We start from the raw sequence: 17,208 nt of genomic DNA on the forward strand, positions 1-17,208 counted from the left end.
GGTATATTAGAATAAATATATAACTATAAAGCTGTAGTAACAGTTACTGTTTGTGAATTAAGCAATAAGATTGGTGGTAAATCATGCAACCAAATTGCTAAATTATTTGTATAATCCATAGAATCATTTTCATCTAAATGAGTTCCAATTGATGGTGCTGGTAAAGTTGAAAAGATAACTGCCGTATCCTCTTTGGGAGAATACACTTTCATTAATTCGTTAAGAATCAAATGTTGTCCCTTGGCTGGTAAATCGTTAAAACTAAGGTTCTTCAATTCCTCTTGTAGTTGCTTTTGCGTAACTGTAGCTTCATCATTAGAGTTGGTAGCGGCGTATGATAGCTTGGATTTATTTTTATAAAATTCTGATCTTGAATTCGTAGGTCCTGAAGAAATAGCTTGTGGCTTAATAGCATTCAATGCACTGTCATTGATAGAAGGGATGTCATCTATATCATCATCGCTATCACCTTGAGCTAAGAACTGTGGAGTCCTCATTACTTTAATGATATCATCAGTATTGGCAATAAGTGAAGGGGAATGCATTCCGTTGTTACTTTTCTTTGAAGAATTTCCTTTGATCATTTCAACAGGCTTATAGTTAAAATAGTCGTTTGGTTTTTCAGATTTCTCCTCCGGATCTCCATTTGTCGAGACTTTGCTGCCATTTCCTCCAACTACGATATCTTCTCCTTCTTCAGCATCAGCATCAGCATCGTCATCATCATCATCATCAACAAACTTAATAGTAGATTCATTTTCGTCATCTCCATCATCGTCACCATCATCTTTAATTTGAGATTGAGGAATTTTAACTGACAGGAAATTCGGTCTTAAATTGGATATTGATGATTTTATAGAAAGTTGATCAACAGACTTAACTCCAGAAGGTAAGTAGAATTGATCTAATTGGTTTGGCTTAGGAGGCTTTCTAGCCGCTACTTTATCTCCAATAGGACCACCACCTCCAGAAACCGGACCCGATAAGGGCGAAGGAGTAGAGTTAGCAGTACTTCCATATGTTGGAGTCCTCGATGCACTATCATTTGAATCACTTTCTAAATCATCTTCTTTATCACTATCACTTGACTCACTACTTTCAAATGCATCTGAATCGAAGTATTTGTTACCACCATTTTGATTTTTCACATTAAAGGAAAGTGATAAACCTTGTTCATGTAAGTTTGAAAGTGTATAACGTCTATTTTTTTGAAAGCTAGTAGAAACCGGAGGACTAGTGGACGTCAAATTAAGTGGAGAAAATGTTTTATCTGGAATTAACAAAGAACTCTTTGAACTACTCACCGATTTAGTTAAGTGATGTTTATGTTTCCTAATCATTTTTTGTTTATCCAATTCTTTCAAAGTTTCTCTTGCATCACATAAATTCTTCCACCATTGATCATGAGCCAAAACTCTATCCAACCTATCAAAATCATCTTTATTTGTAGCAGTTTTATTGTAACCTTTTACTAGGAAGTTATAGGTATTAAGGTTTCCTTGGTCCAAACATACAACTTTCAATTCGGCATCGATTCTCAAATTAGCTAAAAGCTCTTGAACTCTTTTCAATTCATCTACGGCTTCACCTGTCGTTTCCACAAATGCTATCACTCTTAAAGTATATAAACTAAATTTCCATTCTGGAACTGTTGATAAAATTGAACCCAATTGAAGAATTAAAGTATATGTATCAAAATTCGTTGACAATATTGATCTACCATCTTCCAGAGTATTAATAGATGACATCTGAATAGGATATAAATCAATGTATTTCTTCAGAGACTTTTCCTTTGGCTTAGGCTTAGACCAAAAGAAATGATAAGCATGATCTATTTTTGGAATTGTAAGTTCTGAAAAATTAGCACCCACTGCAACTGTTGCTTGTAAAATAATCAAATCTTCCACAATTTGAACCCATTGTTTAATTGACACCTTTTGTTCCTTACGACAATCATCAGTAGGTAATTCATTATAATTTGTGGTATCATTAAAAGATTTAATAGCAGGCAATTCAAAACCATGCTTTTCAGCTTCATAAAATCCAAGTACAGTAATATTTGGTTTCATTCCACCTAAACCGGAACCCAAGTAAACATTCCTAACTCCCCAAGGCAATGTTGGACCCAATGCGATTTGTACAAAAGCTTTAATTTTTGCCATATCTCTTAATTTTAACCATGCTTGACGTTGTTTTTCAACCTCTTTATAAGTTTTAATATTGAATTTTTCACTATCATTACCTCCCACTGTAGTATCATCATTCATGATAACAACATGTCCTAGTATGTATAAACCACCTTTCTTTAGATGATTACAAAACCCTATTAAATTCCAACCTGATCTTGGATCATCGGATAATAATAAAATTTGAGGTCTCCAATATTTGACATTCATTTGTAATTTTAAACGTAAAAGATATTTTCTAACTTGATGATAGATTAATAATTGTGAAATATCACCAAATTTGGATGGTGGAGTCAGATAATGAATCATTAAGATTAAGAACATCAAACAGAAAATAACTAAAGTGGCAGATAAACCATCGACAATAAACATGGCAAAGAAACATGCCAATACACCGGTGAATGCAGTTCTTGAACTGAAATATTTAAATGATGGTCTAAAATTTGGAGCCGAACCTACTTTTAATAAGAAACAAGCCATATTCGTAACAATAAATGTCATTAAGAATGCCATAGTTATAAAGGTAGCAATTTGATTAATATCGGCAAATAAGAAAACTTGAGCAATGGACCAAGTAGCGATAATACTTAAAACTTTTGCTACATCTTGTTGTTTTGGAGTTTTCTTTAAAGTTGTGAAAAGTGATAAACCAGGAATAATCTTATCATCAGCAATGGCATTTAACATTGAGGCTGCACCAACGATACCCATGATAACTGAAAATAATGAAGTTGAAAATTCTCCGAGAAGGACTATAACTCCAGATAAGTTAACTGTTTGAATAATTTTAATATCAACATGTAATAAATCACGAGGGATGGCAGCACCCATTGAGATTATGACGGAGGAATATAAAATAAACGTAATAAACAAACCTTTTATGGTTCCTTCTGGGATAGATTTTGAAGGACTCTTTAAATCCCCTGACATTGATGCCCCAGCTAAAATACCAGCTGTAGCAGGGAAGAAGATTCCAAATAAATTTCTAAAAGTTTCAGGAACATTTGGAGGTTGGACTGAACCTGCAGCTCCACTAGTGAAATGAGGCCATAAATTTTCAAAAAACGTTTTATAATGAAGACCACTATATAAGATATCATCATAAGGAGGAGGTAAAGGATAAAATGGTTTAACAAATAATGTAGATACAGGAATTGATAATGTACTTATGGTTAAAGTAATGAATAAAAAGAATGCAGTTTTAGATACTAATTGAGAACCCACTAATGCAACCCCAGTACAAATAGCCAATAAAATAGTTGAATATAATACTTGCCAAAAGTAACCTTCTGGTAATATTTTTGTAATTGAACCATCGAATTCTCCAAAATTGACCATTAAAGGTTCAATAAAACCCACCACATTTAAAGAACTATTAAGAATTTGGCCAATAAAGAAGATAATTCCAATCGCACCACCGAATTCAGGACCTAATGATCTTGAAATCATATAATAAGCTCCACCACCTCTTACTGTACCATTAGTAGAAATAGCACTAATTGACATGGTAGTTAAAATATTAATGGAATAAGATAGTATTAACAAGAAGAATGTTCCTATGATACCCATTTGACCAATGATGAATCCAAATCTTAAGAACATTAAAATAGAAAGCACGTTCAATGCGGTTGGAAGGAATACCCCTTCAAAGGTACCTAATTTAGCAGACACATTTGCTGGATTAGCTTTCTTAGCTTTAAGTTTTGAAATTGACTTTCTTCTATCGGTGGTAACTAGTCGTCCAGATTGATTTGGATTTAATTTACTTGAAGGTTGTTTCTTTTTATGAGTTGATGGTAAGAGTTTAGCATTTTCATTGTATGATGAAGATGACTTGTCGCCACGTAGTAGAGATTTATTCTTACTAGGATTGGCCATTGATACTATAAGTTGAAAGAATTCATATAAAAAGTCTGTGTAAATTATGAAATTATGCTAAATTGGAATTTAAAATTGATCTGTTCCCTTATCATAAATTATAAATTACACAGCAAAAAATAATAATTTATTGACAGCAGCACTGCACATACTAATTAATTTAAATTATGTATAGAGAATTAAAAAAATGGCAGCCAATTCTTCTTTTTACAACCCTTAGTGTTTAGATCAATTACATAGTAAGTATCAATCAATCAATCAATGGTAGAAAGAAAGACTCAGATGGAAACAAGAATGACGATCATTGAATGATAGAGTCGTTCAAATATCAAACTAAGACTTTCCTTTCAAAGGTACGTTTTATCTTCTCTCCATGTAATTTGTCGCCTGATTCAAATATTCCTTATATGACTCTAATTTGATTTAATCAATCCAACAATCAATTCAGTTTGGTTAGTTAGTTAGATAGGGCTATGGCTAAACGATGTGTTGTTTACAATCAAGGGTTGGTTGGTTTTCCACCAAATCAACCAACAATCCAACAGTCTGGAACAATCTTATCAACATTAGCTGATAGTTTTTTGTCGTATAAAGTTTTTAAGTCAAAAATAGTAGCAGCCATAACAAAAGTTTAAGAGTCAGAACCATGTTTGATCAAACCCCGATTCGGTCTTGTTTTAACCCTTTATCTAAGAGAATCAACAATATAGTCATGATATTCTGACCCTGATTTACTGTTTGGTATGTTTATTTTCCATATAATTCGATCATTTGTGCCCCTTATTGTGCCATTTTGGGTTTATTTAAATTTATTGTTGGTATCGTTGTTGCATATCTAATTATTTTTTTTAGTATACTCGAATTAATTTTGGCATCACATCACGTAGTATTTAATTATATTTTTGGTGTTTTGTCCCAAACCATTCTATATTCCTTTAACGAATCTGACTCCTATTTATTATTTTTACGATCAAGCAAGCTTTGTTAACCATCAGGTTTGAATTACCAAGTGGGGCAATCCAACCGGGATGTATGTTTAATATTTGACACAGTGACTGACTATAATATCTACTATAAATATCAACTAGTTTCCTCCTCCTCCTCCTCTTCTTCTTATTTTTGATATTAAGTTGCATAAACAGAGATCTATCTATTTATTCATAGTTATCGAATATTTTCCTAACTATATTAAATCATCATACGTTTATTATTCCAGAATTGTCTTATCATTAACTAAACATCATATTAACGTCATTCATAGACACTATAATAAAAGTGTGACACAAAACTTTGTCTGATTTTTATTTTAGTTTCTTTTTTTTTGTCAGGTGACAAGAAGCGAAAAAAAAATTTTCGATTATTTTATAAAAGCAATTTGCCCTTCAAAACCCATTTAATTAGCAACAATTCTATTCAAAGGTTATTGATAAGTTAGATTATACTATACATCATGTTTCGTTTGATATCGACTAACGCCCAACAAGGGTTCAGACCTGTGATCTTACTGAAAGTGAGACCCAATAAGGGTAGTTTAGCCTTGGCTTCTAATCCATTACAAGGTAATACCAATAATGGTCAATATAGAGTAACTCAATTTTCAAGATCAAATTCTACTAATGGAACTATTTCTAATAATAATCAAACCAGTTATAAAGTAGATAACTTTATTAATAAAGCTACTAAGGATCCATTAATCAAAGATTCATTTGAAAACTCTGAAGTTGAACAAAAATTAAATTATTTTAGAGAATTATTATCTTCAACTCAAAGTAAAATGTATAATAAATCTTTAGAAGGTAGAATTGCTTTCAATGATTGTGTTAATAATTTATTTGAATTATTTGATGATGAAGCAATCAGATCAAATTTAACTGGATCTGATTTATTTCATTATGCTCATGCTTTACAAATTGCTGTATTTTATAATAGAACTAATAGATTATCAGGTAATAAGAATAGAGATAGAGATCAACATTCAAATAATTATTCTGAAGAAATGTTATTAAAAAATGCCGTATTAAACTTGGCTGAATTAATTATTGGTAATGAATTCCAACCAATTATAACTGCTCCAATGATTCAAATGTTATTTTATTCAATGTTACAATTCAAATTTAATACTGAAATTATTAATTTATGGGAAAATGGTATTAATGATAAAGTTAATGGTAAAATATATTTATCTCAAGAAATTTTAGGTATTGTATTACCAACTTGTTTTGAAAATAATAGATTTACTTATGAAGAAATTTTACAAGTTTATGAATTAAATACTAAAGATGCAAAATCAATTGCTCATAATTTAGCTGCTTCAATTGGTAAGATTGCCATTACTTCAGGAGATTATTCTCGGGCTTTAGATTCTTTAGAATCTTTATTACAACTTTATGAAAATCAATCAGGTAAACCAAATAGAGATTTATTACATTCTTTAAGTGAATTACATTTAACTTTTATTGGTCATTGTAAAGATTATAGAATTGCTAAACATTTCTTTGATAAAGTCATAGAACATACCTTACCTTATAAAGTGATTTTAAAAGCTCCAAAAGTGGTATCATTCTTACAAAATTGTAATGAAGCCAATGAACCAATTGATAATATTATTTATATTTGGAAATCAACTATTAATTATTATAAAGATAATGGAGCTGCTAATGTTATTAATGCCAGATATTCCATTTTAAATAATGGATTTTTCCAATTATTCTTTAATAGATATCCAAATTTAAATCAAGAATCATTTATTAAATTAAGAGAAGTTATTTCATCATATTCTGAAATTAAATTGATTGATGAAACATTTTTAAATACGATTATTTCCAATTATTCATGGGCTGATAAAAGTGTATTAAATCAATTGATTGAAAATTATTCAATTTATGAAGTTAATAGAACTCCAGTTTCTTATAGAGTTAGTTTAAAAAAAATGGGGGAATTAAAAGATTATTCAAATCAAGAAATTTTAGAAAAATGGAATGAAAATCTACAATGTTTAGAATCAAATAGGTATAATTATATTCCAGTGGCTGATTGGGCCGCTTTAAGAGATGCAACTATTGCTTCACCATTCCCTGAGCAAAGAACTCCATTATATCTTACGGTGGTAAATGCTTATAAGAATTACATGCAAGATAGAAAATCATGTCTTAAATTCTTAGGTAATTGGAGTAAAAGACCTGATAATTATCCTCAAATTGCAAGAATTACAACCGAAGAAAATCCTGATTTTAATTGTGATGTTGAAGTTGTAGTTCCTCAATTTAAATTCTTAAGATCAAATGTGGATTATAAATTAGTTACTAAAGAAATTACTGATAATAAGAAAAATAATAATGATATTTTAGTTTAATGATGCTATGATAGACTACCTATTCACTACCAAGCTTTAGTTATACACAACACACAACACACACACACAGACACATATATATAGACGGATGACTTCCTGTACATACTTTTTTTAATGATAAACAGATACCTTAATTAATAAATAATGTTCCTAATTTATGCAAATCAATATGGTAGTTCTTGTAGTATGATAATAATTTAAACTGTTGTCATAAACCAATTGTTTTTCTTGTCAACTTGTGGTGCGAATTCAATTTTTAAAACACTAATAATTATCACCACACCCATCTTTAGTTATACAAGTTATATACTCATATCAATTGAGTGTGTTGTATCGTTAACATCGCCAGCTAGCAGCAATGGGTTGTTTTGCTTCCAAACCAGAAAAACATCCTGTTTCCAATGCCAGTAAGAAAGTCACTACTGGGAAATCAAGAATTGAATCTTCCACAAACAGATTAGGTTCAGCCAATGATAATACTACAGCCAACGAAAAGATAGTACCACCATCCAATGGTCATAGATTAGATGAATCAATAACATCCGAAAAGAAAGGAACAGCTGGATCTGCTTCTGATAACGTTGCCAAAGCAGCAGCTGCTAGACAAGCTAAATTTGATGAGAAAATGCAACAATCGAAAGATAAATTGAAAGCTCAATCTAAATTATCTAAGGCAGAGAAAGGACTTTGATCAACATAAGTGTATAGAGACTGTATTGATATTTAATAAATAAAATTGATTTCATTTTAGTATGTTTTCATTAAGACTATGAGATCTGTAATTTATCCTTGATGAGATTAGTCTAATATTAAACATCACAAAATATCAAAACTCAATTGTAATGTAGTCAGTTACTTATAATCAACTAGATTACTTAGACTCCATTCAATAGACTAAAATAGATCCAAAGATGGATGGGATATTCTATTGTAAAATATGGTAGCCATAATAATCAACATTCCTGCATACAGCCACGATTTTTCATTTCTGAGTCGTAAAATAAAACAAAACTTTTGTCAACTTATATCCCAATGGTATAGATTATCATTTATCATCAAAGACTCCATCAATCATAATGGAAGCTGGATCTAAAATACCATTATCACATTCTTTGTGGTCACCTAATGATACAGTCAAGGATGCTGCTGAATCATTGGGAATAAATTTACCTGAAGAAGCGGCTAAGAATTTGGCTATGGATGTTGAATATAGAATTCATGAAATATTAGAAACTGCCATAAAGTTTATGAGACATTCAAAACGAAAATTATTAATGACTACTGATATAAACCATGCATTGAAAGTATTGAATATTGAACCATTGTATGGTTATGACAATTCTCAACCTTTGGTGTTTAAAGAAGCTCTTGTGGGTGCTGGTGGTCAAACTTTATATTATATTGATGATAATGAAGTTGAATTTGAAAAATTAATTAATCAAGAATTACCAAAAGTACCAAGACAAGCGACGTTCACAGCCCATTGGTTGGCAATTGAAGGTGTTCAACCTATGGTACCTCAAAATCCCTTACCTTCTGAAATTAAAAGTTTACCTCCTATAATAAGAGGTGCGACTTCATCAATGCTTGGTAATGATATCTTAACTGAAGATAGTAAAGATTCGGAAGGATCTAAAGAAAAGAAAGTAACTGAAAAGGAATCACAAGTTAAACCATTAGTAAAACATGTATTATCAAAAGAATTAAAATTATACTTTGATAGAGTAGTAGAATTATTAATTTCAACCGATCCAGAAAAAGATACTATGAAGAATTCAGCTTTGAATTCATTAAAGACTGATCATGGTTTACATCAATTAGTACCTTATTTCATCCAACTTGTGGCTGAACAAATTACAAATCAATTAAGAAATATAGAAATTTTATCAACTATGTTAGAGGTGATATCGGCTCTTATGGGTAATAGTACCATTTTCTTGGATCCATACGTTCATGCTTTAATGCCATGTGTATTAACCTTATTATTGGCTAAAAGAATAGGTCCTTCTTTAAAAGATTTAAATGATCCTGAAACTCAAAGCTTATTTCAGCAACAACTTGCAGTAAGACAATTTGCTGCTATCTTATTAGATCATATAATTAGATCATACGGTTCTTCTTACTCAACCTTAAGACCAAGAGTTACTAGAACATTATTGAGAGCATTATTAGATTCATCTAAACCAATCGGTACCCATTTTGGGGCATTATTAGGTTTGAAAATAATGGGTCCAGAAGTTATAAAGTTAGTATTGGTTGGTAATTTGAAAGTGTGGTGGAAACTGGTGGTTGAAGATGGAACTAAAACAGATTTTGAAAAAGAAATCTTATTGAAAGAGATTTTAGAAATTCTTAAAACATTAGAAGTTCAAGATGATATGGAAATTGATAGTGAGGTAAGTGATGAACTTAAAGAGAAGTTAAAAGATAGACTTGGTGATAAATTAAGTGAAGCTATTCTTGAACAAGCTGATGCTCATGAAATTGTTAAAGGTTTATTTTTTGGAGAAAGTGCTGTGTAATATTAATTCTATAAATGTTGAAAAAAGAAATCTTATGTAAAATAATGTATAATTATTGAAATGAATGATTTAAAGAATGTAATTTATCCTTCATAGATTTAGAAACTATCGGTTTATTGTTTTCTTTAGCGTCTTCAAGACGAAATGCAGTTGGAGAACCATTTAATGCAGGATTGTAAAATGGTGAATCTTGTATAGAAGCAGGAGCACCTGGTCTATCTTTTCTTCTTGAGGAATCAGTTCTACCAAAGGGAGATGAATTGATTACTTGAGTTGGAGTAGTATGAATCATAGTTGTAGGAGACGTTATGTTTGCACAATTAAGCTTCTTAGGTGATCTGAAATCAGAAAACACAAATGGACTATTAGACTCGCTTTTGACATCACTAGACTCAACAAGTTTGTTGTATAATGAAGGACGAGGTTTCTGAGTACTATCAGGACGAAGAAATCTTACATCAGGTGTATCGATAACCTCCTCAATTGGTACGGTCCTACTACCTACTGTTGGTGTAGCTGCAACTTGAGAATATGATGTTGCTGATAAATTAAACGGTACTGATAACTTTGGAGTAGCTTCAACTTGAGTTAAAAGAGTTGTAGATTTTGCTTTTACCGGAGTTGCTTCGACCTGCGAAACAGATATCTTGTCTTGCGGAATTACTTGAGATTTCCTTTTTATATTCGTGAAGATAGATCCCTCTGTTGAATTCAATCCAGATTTCTCTGAAAGACTCTTCAGTCGTCTCAAAGTTTCAGTCAGCTTATTACTGTCATTGTTATCATTGAATGACTTCAAGTTGACTGACATATCAACAACTCTTTTCTTAAGATTTTTTGAAGAGAGATTAGATGCTGATCTCTTTAACGAAAATGCTGGCATCAAATTGTCATCCTTGACTAGACCACTAGTAGAAGCCTTCTTTAGGACTGGTGCAGATTTTCTGCTCAACAATACCTTCTTGAACTTGGTACTCTTACTAGAAGATGTCATACTGTCTTGAGATGGGTCAGCTTTACCACTTTCAGCATCGGCGGTATCCAGTGCGTCTGCCAGTTTACCCTTTTTACTCTTAGATTCTTTAATAGGTTTTGGTACTTTCATATTCAGATCCTTTATTCGATCAATTATATGCTTTATTATAACAGGAAGCTTTTTATTATAATATGGCACCAATACATATGCCAAAAAACCCATTGTACCATTATTTTTACTATCGTTTGATCTTCCTAAAAGTGTATCCCAAAGACCAAGTCTATCCAAGACCGCATTCATTGAAACATATGCCATATACTCATTTATTGAACCTTTTTCTTCTGAAATCATATTGCTGCTACCTAGCTGAACATTAACTCCCATTCCTAAAAATGTTGGAACTATCTTTTTATTTGATTTCTTTTTACGAACCAATGATGGTTTTGATTCTTTTTCTTTCTTCTTTACTTCTTTTCTTTGTTTCTTTTCATTATTACTAAGGAAGTCACTTTCAGCAATATGCCAAATATTAAGCAATTCACATAGTATAATCAACTGTAATTGAGCTTCTCTTATTTTCAATTCCAAGACTAGTCTTTGCAACCTTTCCTCTCGAGACATTACTTTCTTTCCATTTGCAGGAGATTCTTTCTCAGGTATGACTTCTTTTTCAACTTCTACTGGAGATGATTGTAGGATGTACATGAGATCTTGATTCTTCTTTTTGAAATCAACTTGAATTGAGCTTTCTATGCTATCACGAAGCGAAACTTCATCTATATTGACATCCAGCTTTTCTAATGAATTTAATATCCCAAATTTGCCATTATGTCTATCATCAAATTGCTCTACTGAAAGGAAAAGCATTTCCAATACTCTTACAGTACTTTCTCCCTTATTGTTGCAAAGATTTCGAAACCTTGAAATAGTTGATTTTGGAAAGTATGATAAAGGAGTATTCAACGAATATAACATTTCAAAATATCGGTTATACATGAATGTTAATGGATCTTCTTCAGATGAATTGTTCTCTATTTGTTTGACAGGGGATTCACTAGTTGGAGGGGACATATCAAACTGTTCTATAATTGATGCATGGTTATTGATGGGATTCTTTTGAATAGTTGAATCAATTTGAATCTTAGAAAATTCTTCAAATGTCAATACACTTTGAGATAACAACTGACTTGAAAGACTTATACTCTTTAAACTGAAATTAGGACACTTGAATATACCATAAAATTGATCTTTGATATTAAACATTAATCCTGTTTCTTGATGTCTATCTCGTACATCTTTCTTTATTAGAACATAAAAATAATACGTATTCAATGAATTCAATAGATCATGAACCACAGGCAGTTGAAATAATACTGTTTGTTTATCCAATGAAGTTAGGAATGGATGGTTAAACTTTGCAAAAACAATACCATTAGCTTTCTGAACCACAGTAAGTACCAAGGCTTCAGATTCAGATTCCAACAGTTGGATTTCAAAAGTCAAGGGAAGCTTCACTGGTGATCGCTTTCTCTTAGCATGATGTTCTCCATCACCATCCTCCTCCATGACTGTGTGAATTATAACAATTGTACTGATTAAAATCCAATAGATCGAATATAGATATCTCAAGATTTCAGTAATTTTTTATTTAGTGCAAGCAGCGCGTCTCATAGAGTCTACCAAAAAATCTAAATCTAAAAAAATGCTAATTTCATTAATTGTTCCGTAACTATATATATATAACTCTATACACTTTTAATTTAAATCTGTAACCAAGGATCTTCAACTATATCTGTTATGGTTGGTCTCTTACTCGATTCACGAACTAATATTCTTTTAATTAAATCAACTGAGGCTTCACTGACAATGTAAGGGACTCTTAAATCTCCTTCCATAATTTCATCCACATTATAGAATGGATTCTCTTTATAGATCATGGTATATAATAAGATCCCTAAAGCCCAAATATCTTGAGGTTTACCTTCATATTTTTCTCCTCGTAATACTTCTGGTGATGCGTAATCAATGGTCCCTACGAATACATCAAAGGGACCTTGTTTGGTATAACCTGCACTACCAAAATCAATCAATTTGATAATACCATTTTCATCAACAATAACGTTTTCATCTTTGACATCTCGATGAACAATTCCATTCTTATGGAGATGATATATGGAAGAGGCGATTTGTTTAAAGATGAATTGACATTCCATTTCAGTCATATCTTTTTTGATCTCAATGAAATCAAATAAATCAATGGCAATAGGATCACCAAAAATAGGTGTTTCTAAATAATAATATTTTCGATCTTCAAAGAAATCAACAATTCTCATGATATTAGGATGAGGTTCGGAATTTAAAAATGCCATCACTTGAATTTCAGATGGAATGGTTCCTAATCTACGATCGCGAACCCAAGTATCAACAAGAATTCTTTCTTTATCAATACATTTCAAAATTATCTTGTATAATGGATCATCCTTATGTTGGACAAGGACAACTTTACCATAAGCACCTTCGCCTAATTCTTTAATGACTACGAATTCAGCGAATTTCTTGGTCTTTCTTTTGGCACCTACTTCTTTTGGCCATTGTTTTGAATGAGTTGATAATGCTGTTAATTTCTCTTCTTCGATTTTTAAGATTTCATCTTCAGAAAACTTGAGATATGATGCCGGTATTCCATATTGACTAACTTCAGTTGTAGTGGCCGCAGTTATGGTTGAACCATCCCCACTTCCAGCTGAACTAGTTGGATAAGTATATTCCGAAGTAGTATCTGACACAACTCTCAAATTGGTATTGGTACTAATAGGATCAATTCCATCATTTGAGGTAACTTTTTGGAACACTCTACTGCTACTTAAATAAGATACTGGGATTCCAAATGAACCATTTTTAGCCTGTCTTACTGAATTCAGTCTGGCAATGTCATGACTATTAGGAGAGAATTCCAAAATTCCTGAATCATCAGAAGGAAGTAAATTCAATTGTGATGGTAATCTAGTTCCTGACATTTTGACTGTACTTGATCTTGAATGTTTTGGTAGCATAATCTTAAGCTCTGATTCCGTAAGTGAACTACTTGATTTTTTAGATGGTTTTGGTATAGATGTTGATGATGTTGATTTTGAACCTAATGATGATATCGATGAAGTACTTGAACTTAATCTATCTAATTCTTTGGAGATATTACTTTTACTAGAAGCTCTTGAATAAGTTATCCAAAGTACAAGAGTATCATTAGAAGATGCTCTTAATTGAACATCAACATATAAGCTCTTACCATCTCTATGTATACCCTTTATTCCTTGAGAATTAAAGAATAATTCTTCTTCTGAAATCTGAGGACTTTCGCGTTGGTGACTTAACAAAGCATCATATTTCCTAAAGAAATGTTCAGGTAAAACCAAACCTGGAACCAATATAATCTCATCATTATTATTATTCAACCCAATATTAAGAATGTCAGTAAAATTTGGGATTAATTCATTGATTGATTTATTATGTAAATATTCCGATGATTTACCAAATAAGTTTTTGGCAATAGCATTATTACAAGATAAAATTTCATAATTTTGAGCACTTATAACAAAAATACCGGCAATATAAGGTAAAGAATGTATCTTAAGTTTGATTTGATGACGTTCGTTATTGATTTGTAAAGGATTGGATGTCAATGCACATGGGATATGTTCACCTCGTTTACTTTGAACTGTATAATATCTAGTTCTATTAATCAAGGCACTATCATTAGTATCTTTGGAAGCGAAATATTCATCATCACTATTACTATACCCATCTGAATCATCATCATTATTATCCCAAATATCTTCACTTGAAATTTCTTGATTTAAAGTTCCACTTATATCACTTAAGACTTTAACTTTTGGAAGATCAAATTGATTAGTTAAATTTCCGGCGATTTCTAAAATTGAATCAACGGTATATGTAGTTGAAACTTTAGGAGAAGTTGAACCATTGGTAGTATGTTTTTCACACAGAATAACAACATCAAATGCATCACATGGAATTTGATCAAACATACAAATTATTAAATTACCTTTTCTTTTCGCCCATAACGAAGTCCAGGCATAATTTTGATCACCAGGTCTAGCAATAGCAACAACTTCACCAGCGAATAAGATATTATTATTATTAGTTTGTTTAGTAGATCTTTTCAGTCTAATCATTAAATCTAAATTCTCAGCGATATATTTGGTTAATCTTTCCGTTACGAAATCTCTAAATTGAGGAGCGATTAAATCCATTAAAGTTAATGACCGAATCATCCCTTTCAGAACTCCAAACATCAAACATGCTAAATCATTAGCTGCTTTAACTTGCCAAGGTGATTCTACTTCTACCGTGAACACCGATTGTGGTAATGATCTCTTTCCTGATGTCATGGAATGGAAAGGACGATTACTATTGGCATTATTGGTATGGGATGGAGGTAATTGAGAAGGAGTAGTATTATTATTCAACATATTTAAAGCGGTAGTTGATGGTCTCATTGGGATTGATTTTGAAGAGGGGAATGCTTCACTTGCTAATAATGATGATGTCATTACTGAAGTTTCAATGAATGGTGTTGATAAGGCATAAAGTAATTTATTTTTAATAAAATCATGTTTGAATTGTTTTTGATCATTAAGGATTAAATTATCTTTGTCATGAGATGATAATGATAAATCATGTAAGGTTGAAGCTATTTCAGAATGATTCATTAATGAATCAAGATCATTTTCTAATAAATCGATTATATCCTTCACATCATCACTAAGAATGATATCATCATGACTGATTGAAGATTGGGATGATTTTCTTAATACTGTACTTGTAGGTGGTGGTGGTAGTGGGTTAAATTCATGGATACTTGATTCATGGACAGATTGGGCACTTCCCGATCTTGTCATTGGAGGTCTGAAGAATGCAGCTAATGCAGCAGATGAAGCATTAGATTGAAATTTATTATTATTATTATTGTTATTGTTATTACCTTCAATTTTATATTTCTTATTATTATCATTAAAGAATTCGGAACTATTATTAGAATGATTATAGAAGGAATGCAAGGGAGGAGCCAGAATTGGATTTCTTTGTTCTATGACATTGGATTGAATCTTAGTTAAATTATTATTAGTAGCAGTTGTTGTTGATAAATAAGATAAATTTGGTGATGAATCATGAGGAGGAGTAGTTGAACTTATAATATTAAGATGATTTTCATTATCTAAGAAATGAATTGATTTAAATAAATCAGGTCTATCTTTTAAAATTTCCAATGATCTTTTTAAAACATTTAATCTTAATGCTAAAGAATTTGGAGATAAATGAGCATAAGAATAAGCATGAGATGATTCAATGGGGAATCTTAGAATATCTTCGATTTCTTTAAATTGAGAATCTTTGCCCAGTTGGAAAGGGATTAAAGTTGGACTGAATGCAGATGATGAAGTATTTGATGTAGTTGGAGTTAATAATAAATCAGGTTGCGTAGTTGATATTGAAATAGGTCGTCTTGGATTTGGTCGTTGTTGAGGTATAGGTTGATGGATGGCATTTGGATTTAAGAAAGTAGTTTGATTGATATGTTTTGGATTATTATGATGCAAATGTGATGAAGATGATGGTGGTTGTAAATGAGGAGGTTGAGATCTTTTGGGCAGTAGATTTATTTCTAATCCATGATTTATTTCAATGTTTGGATTTGAACCATCATCATTTTCCAATTCATCATCGAATAAAAGAAACTGAGATGGTTTATTAGGTGAACGGGTGGTATCACCAGGAATATTTGTCATTCTATGACAGTTATGGGTTGATGAGGATAGGGATTTAGATTCTAGGTGGATAATAAAATGACGTTATCCTAAGGCTGACTTATAAGGGTTAGGATGGATATGGATTAATTTGGATTGAACTAGATGAATGAGGTATGGATGAATCTAGATGTAATGAAAGATATGGTGATAGATGGATGAATGGGGGACTCTAGTGATATGAAATGATATGATACGATTGGATATGGTTGGTTAGTAAAGATTAGTTGTGGAAGTTTTCGTAAATTTAATTTTTGGTTGTAGATGGAGAAGAAAGAAAAAAAAAAAAAAGAACTCAATTTTAGAATTGATGATGATGAATTGAAAGATCAGTTCAACAAACCAAACCACGATAGTTTAAAGTGTGTTAAGAATAATAATTGATATGTGGTAGTTTGCGAAAGGATAGTATATAGTATACGTCTACGTGGGAACAGGTGTGGTGGTTATGTTATGAACCAGAGATACA

At 31.5% G+C, this 17,208-nt stretch overlaps 5 protein-coding genes across 5 annotated transcripts; 2 read left to right on the forward strand and 3 right to left on the reverse strand. All coding sequences in view use genetic code 12, as the record gives it.

Annotated features, from left to right (window-relative positions):
• Window positions 1-23: 23 nt before the first annotated feature.
• DFJ63DRAFT_288213 (uncharacterized protein) lies at window positions 24-4,064 on the reverse strand (the record flags this gene model as incomplete). Its single annotated transcript, XM_064905126.1, has 2 exons — window positions 24-940; window positions 980-4,064. 2 exons carry the CDS (start codon window positions 4,062-4,064, stop codon window positions 24-26), a joined length of 4,002 nt encoding a protein of 1,333 aa, XP_064760745.1.
• Window positions 4,065-5,514: 1,450 nt separating this feature from the next.
• On the forward strand, window positions 5,515-7,416 carry DFJ63DRAFT_288810 (uncharacterized protein; the record flags this gene model as incomplete). The annotated part of the gene is made up of 1 exon (XM_064905171.1): window positions 5,515-7,416. One exon carries the CDS (start codon window positions 5,515-5,517, stop codon window positions 7,414-7,416), a length of 1,902 nt encoding a protein of 633 aa, XP_064760746.1.
• Window positions 7,417-8,299: 883 nt separating this feature from the next.
• Window positions 8,300-9,964, forward strand: TAF60 (Taf60p). The gene has a single exon (XM_064903792.1). The coding sequence runs from the start codon at window positions 8,493-8,495 to the stop codon at window positions 9,936-9,938; it is 1,446 nt and encodes a 481-aa protein (XP_064760747.1). The 5' UTR covers window positions 8,300-8,492; the 3' UTR covers window positions 9,939-9,964.
• Window positions 9,965-12,600, reverse strand: DFJ63DRAFT_180928 (uncharacterized protein). Its single transcript, XM_064903786.1, has one exon. The coding sequence runs from the start codon at window positions 12,478-12,480 to the stop codon at window positions 9,991-9,993; it is 2,490 nt and encodes an 829-aa protein (XP_064760748.1). The 5' UTR covers window positions 12,481-12,600; the 3' UTR covers window positions 9,965-9,990.
• A 6-nt stretch (window positions 12,601-12,606) lies between these two features.
• Window positions 12,607-17,033, reverse strand: FUN31 (serine/threonine protein kinase). The gene has a single exon (XM_064907086.1). It carries the CDS (start codon window positions 16,719-16,721, stop codon window positions 12,675-12,677), a length of 4,047 nt encoding a protein of 1,348 aa, XP_064760749.1. The 5' UTR covers window positions 16,722-17,033; the 3' UTR covers window positions 12,607-12,674.
• Window positions 17,034-17,208: the final 175 nt, after the last annotated feature.

Source organism: Scheffersomyces coipomensis, assembly GCF_036884675.1.
Source record: "Scheffersomyces coipomensis strain NRRL Y-17651 chromosome Unknown DFJ63scaffold_5, whole genome shotgun sequence".
Classification (NCBI taxonomy): domain Eukaryota; kingdom Fungi; phylum Ascomycota; class Pichiomycetes; order Serinales; family Debaryomycetaceae; genus Scheffersomyces; species Scheffersomyces coipomensis.